At 33.0% G+C, this 8,160-nt stretch overlaps 1 protein-coding gene across 1 annotated transcript; it reads right to left on the bottom strand.

Annotated features, from left to right (window-relative positions):
• Positions 1-782: 782 nt before the first annotated feature.
• On the bottom strand, positions 783-2,063 carry LOC116144255. Its single transcript, XM_031429716.1, has one exon. The coding sequence runs from the start codon at positions 1,659-1,661 to the stop codon at positions 783-785; it is 879 nt and encodes a 292-aa protein (XP_031285576.1). The 5' UTR covers positions 1,662-2,063.
• Between the last annotated feature and the right edge of the window lie 6,097 nt (positions 2,064-8,160).

The following is an 8,160-nucleotide window of genomic DNA, read 5'->3' as shown; positions in this document are numbered from 1 at the left end:
ATCAAAATATTAATACATCAATTGAGGATCAGATAAAAACGTTAATTCTCAAAGTTAAAAATTTTGTAAATAAATTTTTTTATTCGATATTAAACAAATAAAAGGTACAGAGATTTATTATGCTTTTTGAAATACATTAATTGATTATTTATAAGAAGAATATATTAATTTAAAAATTTTAATTATTATCAATATAAAATATTACTTTTATGTCCGTCATTTTTTTTGTGATATTTTATATTAAATATAATATTTTTTATATATTAAATATAATATTTTTTGATTAAATAAATACTTAATTTTATTAAATTATTATAATTTTTAAAATAATTATTATTTAATAAAAATATCATTTTTAATATTTAATTAATATATAAAAAATTATTAATAAAAAGAAAAAAAATATTCTAAATTTCTTTTGATATAATATTTGATGTAATTGGCGAGATGTAACAATCCAATACACCAAAAATCACATCACGTGAAACTTGCACCACACAAATTTCGTGTTTATGGATGGAGATGGTCTAAGTACTCTTGTGGGTCATTCACCTCCTAATCCAAACCCAACTAATAATAAAATCCATCCAATGTTCACGTTTAGTCAAATTCAGTCGTGCTATTTACGAAACCAACCCTCTTTGTTTTCACGTGATTTACAGCTATCGTGCGCCGTCACGTACACGATGTGCATTTGCCGCGTTACACCAGATGCTTTATGCTTTACTCATTTTTTTTTTCATTAAAATTACAAAAAATTTAATTAACTAAAAGACGAATATTCATCTAGACCGGAGAAATAAACGGCCGTTTACACCGTCGTCGAACCCAACCCACCTACATTTAACACCGTTATTTACCGATCGCACAACCGGCGGAGGAAAAGAACCAGTCGGACTTGGATTCACGGTCCGTTTGTAAGGACCAAACCACTTGTTTTGCATGTAGCGGTTTTTTCTCCAGGGAGGCAGCGTCAGGTCTCTTGCCTTGAGAGATTTTTTGGCGGCATCGCACGTCACTTTCACGATACTCTTCAACTCTTCACTCTTGCCAACGAAAACCCTAGGTAGACACTGTAACAATCTCGAGTATGCATTCGTCGGTCTCGCGATCTCAAATTCGGAAGCGAAGTCAAGGTCGATGAAATACCGGTATTGCAACTTGTACGAATTTGATTGGACCACATCGATGAACTCGTAGTTGCCGGCGTTGAGGCCGCCAGAGGAGTTCCATTTCGTCTTGCAGATCGCCGCATTGTGGCCTAGTTCGCGTAGAAAGGTCATGACTTTACGACTGAAAACACTTTTTTGCAGTCTCAAGCACGAAAACATTTCCATTGCTTTCAAGACATGAGTTTGTAGTAGATTCTTATATAAATCCACATTGCTGCTTGCCCTCGTTTTGAGGATGTCCTCGATCTTATCTGTGAAGTCAGCGACGGAGTCGGTTGGATCAGAATCTGAATCGTAACCCTTGGACTCACTCTGGAACTCGTCTTCAAGAAAATCGTGAACGAGTTCTGATAAACACGGAGAGTCATCATCGGCGGCTGAGTATTCGCTTCCGCTGCTGACATAACTGAGTTGATGACCAACGATTTGAGCCCTAACCTTATCGTTGAGTGGATCGGTGACTCGTTTTGCTCTCACAAATCCTGCCATTTTCTAGTTCTAAAACCAAAACAGTGAGGTGATTAAAAGTGTTTTCTCACAACAGACTTATATTCGGGGTAGGCTGGCAACGTTAATTGGGCTTAAGAGATATAGAAGAAAAAGGAAATATCTTAGAGAGTTATAAAGAAATAGATTTGTTTGTGATAAACAAAATTGTGTTTGGGGAATTTGCTTTGGAATATTCGTTTAAAGTGTTGTGATTAGTTGTTGTGCGTTTGATCTTATTGGTGTTTAAATTTTGTAATTAAAGCAGAGACTTGTGCGAAAGGATATACCGGATAGTATCCGACTGCGTTGTACGTGTGACAGCATATCCAACGGCACCTGAGGGTTTATTCCGATCTTACAGGTTGTGACGTGGACGGATATGATTTGTAGTAGGTTTTTGTGTGGGATAGGTAGGGGTGTTTCAAGGAGACAGACATTTGGAAACTTGGATAAACTGATGGTGACTGGTGAGAGATATGTGCGGGCCCGACCCTTGCTGTGCTTAAGAGTTAGATCCTGACTCTTCGAGGAAGGGAAGGGTAAAAGATTTTTAGTACCATTTTGTCATTTCAATTTTGTTATCATTAACATTAAGATTATCATCCTATATTAATTTTACATTAATGTACCTTTGTTTTTAGATTGAAATAATTCATTGGTTGTTCTATATGTTATATACACAATTCCCCAAAATAACATATATCTCAAATGATATGATTTTTAATGTGTCAAAATCACATTAAATCAATATTTCAAGAAGATATATTACAACTTGTATTATAATAATTTTAAATGTAAGAATATACTATAACTTGTAATACAATACAAAACCATATGTATCACATGTACTTAGAGCGTTTAACTATAAAGATGAATTAAAAATGTTTCGAAGTTCGAGAAACTGCTGTTCATCTCTTCTTCCAGTCATATATTTTACGAGAAATGCTAGAAATACTTTTTATTTGTGTTTTAAATAAGAGTATTAGAAATTCTATATTATTATTTTTTATTTCATGAGTGTAGAAGAGAAAGAAATTGCAAATTATCAAATTGTAATTTCCTTTATCTATGATTCTATATACAATATGAATAAAATTATGTTCATGCATTGAAGATAGTATTCGTGTATGATGGCTCTTTAATTATATCAACCCAGAACTTAATCTCGCAACATCTTTTCAATTAATCATCATCAATGCTTAAGACTTTATATGGGAAATCTTTTTCATTATTTATGTCAAATTTTGATTTATTGGTGACCATTGAATAAGGTGGTAACCTTGAAAAAGATTTATTTATTTATTTTTTTTTTTTTTTTAACAACCAGGGTATCCAAGTCAGTTTACGTACACCTCAACTAATTTCTTAGGACCCTGAAACTATCAATTGGTTAAAAGTTCTAATGACTACCCCTATTAGCAAATAAACTCAGGACTCCTGAGTAATACCAAAGAGTCTATATCAAACCACTCTATTACGGTATTACCTAGAGATAATTAACCTGGAGAAATGATGCCAGCCATAAACTTTTATAGAGAAGATAATTTTGAATAAAAGATAAAAAAAAAAAAAAGCATAATAAACTTACAGTAGTGAATAATAAGACTAGATAAAATCATTAAACTATAAAATACTGTAGTTAACAATAAATTAGAATGAACGGTTACAAGGACAAGAGAAATTTTAAATAAATAATATTATTTTCAGATGAAGATAAAAGAAATTTCGACAAGTCAAAAATCAAATATGAATAATGGTGGATAAAATCTTAATATTCTTTATATATCTGGTATAAAAAAATTGAATAAAGGATGGACCGTGAATGGGTTAAGGGTCTGGGGACATAAAGTCCGTATTCACGTGGCCTTTCATTCTCTCAATCTAGTTTATAACAGAATTTGAGGCATATCTTCCTGCATTATTATTAATTGTAAATGTACTCTGAGTAAACGACATATTCCCACCGAAGGTTTGGCGAATCTCCATTCCCACCCCTGGTTTCATAAATTAAAATTCCCACCCTTACATTAACGCCATTATTTTTTTCTCAAAATAACCCATATATCTCAAATTTCTCTCAAATAACCCTCAAAGAATCTCGGCCAAGCCAAGAATTTGGCCTGATTCCGGCACCATTGGACCTCCCCGACACCACCATCAACATTGCCTTATCCTCCTCACCAAAACCCTTAACTTTTTCACCCGATTACACATCGGTGAGGTGCTGGAATTTAGCTGGAAATGGGCAAAAAAATGCAAAAACCTAAGGGAGAGGTGGCTACTATCGACGGGCAATTGTAGTCGGCAATGTTGGGGGTTTTGGTGGGGGGAAGCCAACAATGCTATTAGTGGTCTTGAGGGTGGTTTTCACTGTCAGGACTTGCCGAAATTTGGATGAAATGCCGATTAACACTAAAAGCGACGACCGACGGTTAGGGGGTTCAATCAGGCGAGGAGGTTAGGGGTTGAGGAGATTGTAATGGTGGTGTCAGGAGGGGTTAATTGTGCCGGAAACAAGCTGGAATGACTTGAAATCACCAGAGGAGTGAATTAGAGAAGTGAAGGGTTATTTTGAAATTTTTCAGTGGGGTGAATTTGAGAAATGAAGGGTTGTTTTGAAATTTTTATTTTTGAAATGATGATTTTACCTTTTAACTATTAGATTAAATAATTATTTGTTAATTTAAGGGTGGGAATTGTAATTTATGAAATAAGGGGTGGATACTGTAGATTCGCCAAACCTTGGGTGGGAAAATAGCGTCTACTCCTATACTTTTATACAGAAATGTAGAAGGAGGGCTCAATAAAAATAGTGCCACTAGCGTGAATGTGGGTGTATTTAATTAGGATTATTATTATTTTAAGTAGAACAATCATCATCATCAGACCAGATGATACTTAAAACGATAAAATTTGGACTCTTGACATTTGTGGCATATTTAATACAATGCCGAAAGAGACTTGCTCATATTCTTCAAGAGTCATTTTCTCCATCATATATATTTTACTTAATAATTGTTCTTGGCAATGACAAAATACTCTCGACTCTCAACTCTTAACATTACTTTTCTTATATATCCCCTTTCATTACCTTCGAATTAATATACATCATACATGTAACTAATATTGTTCTGAAACTTAAAACATTACGTACTGAGAGTGTATATATATATATATATATAGACTGAAGCCTCGGATTAAAGATTCAAGGGCTGCATTAGGCCGTTAACATTACTCTATTTAAGAGAAGCTCAACCAAGCTGAGATTAAGATGGCAACAAGAGTTCTGATATAAACAACAAAATCAACCTCATAAACTAAACAGCAGAATGGAAGAAAAGCAGAAACTTCAACATTTTATTTTAACTACTGCATCATCATGGCAACATTACTATAATACTCGTACCTGGATTCTTGTTTACCTCCACGTATATCCTTCTCTTCAAAGTTTTCATTATCTTTTATACCACCCCACCCTTCAAATCCACAGCGATGGCCTTCTCATTAAAGAACTGCTCACCTTTTGGTAGGTGGTTTAATTAAACACACAACTTACATTACCAAATTCTTGGTAACTCATTTTATCTACTAATATATTCCCAAAATTCCAACCAAACTTACATTACATGGTTGAATAAAAATATCAAATTTCAATCGGGCCTTGTGATAAGTAATTCTATTGTCTCCAAATATCTAAACTCGGTACTTCTAAATACATACACATAGTTTCTCAGTCATATCAAATGGTTACAATTGAAAGAGATTCATCTTTAGGCCTTTTATGTTTTATTTAGCCCAAAGGTTAACCATTAATGGCCCATGAACGTTCTCACCATAAAAGCCCACGTTTATGACAGTCGATGTTGAGCTTTTAAACAATGAAATGTTCACTGGGCTTTCAATACTATCATATGAGGGCTGCCAAGTGCTTGATTGTTTTTCTTTAAAAGGTTGATGCATTATAAACAATGGTAGAGTGATCAAGAAAAAACAAGCATAATAAGAACCTTAAAACGAAAAGTACCTATGAGCATATATCTTCATGCCAAACACTTAGCCATGTTTTATTTCACACTTTATTCTTCCTTCAACACGAAGGTTTTCAAATTATATAATATGATCAAGGAATCATGGCATTAACATCTTACAATAAATAAATATTATAAGTTTTCTCATAACAAATAACCACGTACAATGTAACATGATGACATTTTCATTGCATCTATTATTAAAAATGATATTCCAAATAATACACACTTCTTTATTTGAAAGGGAAGAAATACTTTTTGTGTTTAACAATTAAACTTGATTAAATCTCAATATAGAGTTGTTCTAATTCATTAGGCTTGGAGAAGTCGGAAGCCTGTGAGAATATAGTTTGACCCATAATTAGTTCAACTCACCACTTATCCGACCTAGCATAAGCTCGTCCAGATATAAATCGACAAAGTACAAGCTAGTCATGACCAACTCTGGCAATTGTTCGACAAACCAAGGATAAGCTCAAATCTCGGATATTTTGGAAGAGATCAAATCAACAATAATGATAACGCGATCTTAGCTCACAATCACAGGAATATCGAAATTGCAATTTGAATTTGATTGCAATCCAAATAATTTTTTTTTTTTTTTTTTAACAAATTTGTATATAAACCCCCTCCAACAATAAGACAGGGTTAGCAAATTATTCTATGCAAGTTTATTATTATTCTTGTAATCTATTAAAAATAATAAGATGACAATGGACATAGACTCAAATTTTAACTTGTTGAACAATTCTAAAAATTGTTTGTGTTTTTTACTTTAAACGCATTTTACATTATTTTGTTGGTTTTTATTAAATCATGCACACAGTAATTACGATTTTAATTCCACCAAAATCAGTCGGATGACTCATATTTGGGCCATTTTCTATCAACATTTTGGAAGTGAAAGTGACCAATTATTCTTGCAACAAAACCAAGACATTATTGGCCTGTGAATGAACCAGACGATTCTAACTGCGGTTCAGATAAATATATATTTAATTTGGGGCCTTTCGTAGAAGGTCACGCCGCTAGTTTTACAAACTTCTGGTTTTGGACAACGCACCGACCACTTAGTTTAAATACTCTTTTATTCTCTTTAATATAATAACACAAAAAAAGCAAAGAGGATATTATTTTATAATAAATTGATGAGCTAATAAACAATGAAATTAATTAAAGCACTACACTACCATCATCTTTAAACCTAAGTTAAACAAATATTAATCTTCTCTTTCTTTGTCTTAAGCTATAGTCATTCTCATATTATATTTTCTTCATAATTTATAATTTTAATTATGTAGTGCTAAGTACAAGACAAGGCACAGACCAACAAAGAAGAGAACCTATTCAGTATTTGTAAACATACGATATTTATGTGTATAAATTATAATATAGATTGAAATTCATAACAATTTTTACTAATTGCCATCCAACAAGCTGGCCTGCACTGCCTGTTTGCGCTGGAAAATATGTTTCTCACTGGCTTTACAGGAACGTATGCCTGAATACGACTTTAATAGTAAACCAAAAAAAAATTAATTAATTAAAATTTTAGGATAAACAAAACGTAACTTTCTATTGATAATGATGGAACTTAATAAAAGACTCAGCCATAATCAAAAAGGTATTCAACACTTAATAATTAATATCCATTAGCCTGCGGAGGCCATGTTGAGAAAACGACGTCTTATTGTAGAATGTAGAGTAATCCAATACCAATAATATTTGTTTATGTGATTGCCACATAAAAAGATTTTGAATACATGCTATGAACCTTAATTTTATCCCAATATATATATAGTTTACGCGACTTTACGTGCGTGCATGTAATTAATTATGAATTTTTACCTGTTTTGTTGTGAAATATTTTCTCATATTGCTGCGGCCGGGGCCGGGTTGACAGAGATTTCGTATACCCATAGTTTTGACAGTAATTAATGAATATTATTTGATAAATCAAAATAATATCAACATTGAGGACGGTGGAGGTGGAGTAGTTGCCTGGTCAGCCATGGCAATTGCCAATTTGCCATACCACACAAGTAATAAAATGGTTGTTGAATTTTGACCAGAAATTCAAATGCATACATGCACGCACACAATTAACATAAATTTCAACACGAAATTATAATATATTACCTTACCCATGTAATGTGTAATTGTGTATCAACTGGAAATTTTATGCGCTTCATCGACGCATTATTTTTCTTCTAATTTTCGCTATCTTGTCCTTCATCAAACATGCCTAACTCATAACTAATTTTATGTTTCATGGTGTCGGACCATCTACATAATCGGCCAAAATCAAAGAACAAGATGATCAATATTGATGGAGGATTTTAAGAAAAAAAAAATTCATTGATGGATGACGAATGTGGCTCACGAGGGTTGGCAAAGCGAATTGATGATGGTCTTACTATTATTGGTTTAAAAAGTGCTGTGAAGAAAGTGACGGCAGCTGCCATGGATTT

Source organism: Pistacia vera, unplaced genomic scaffold (assembly GCF_008641045.1).
Source record: "Pistacia vera cultivar Batoury unplaced genomic scaffold, PisVer_v2 Contig44, whole genome shotgun sequence".
In the NCBI taxonomy this organism is placed as follows: Eukaryota; Viridiplantae; Streptophyta; class Magnoliopsida; order Sapindales; family Anacardiaceae; genus Pistacia; species Pistacia vera.
This window is presented reverse-complemented; position numbering and strand designations above follow the sequence as displayed.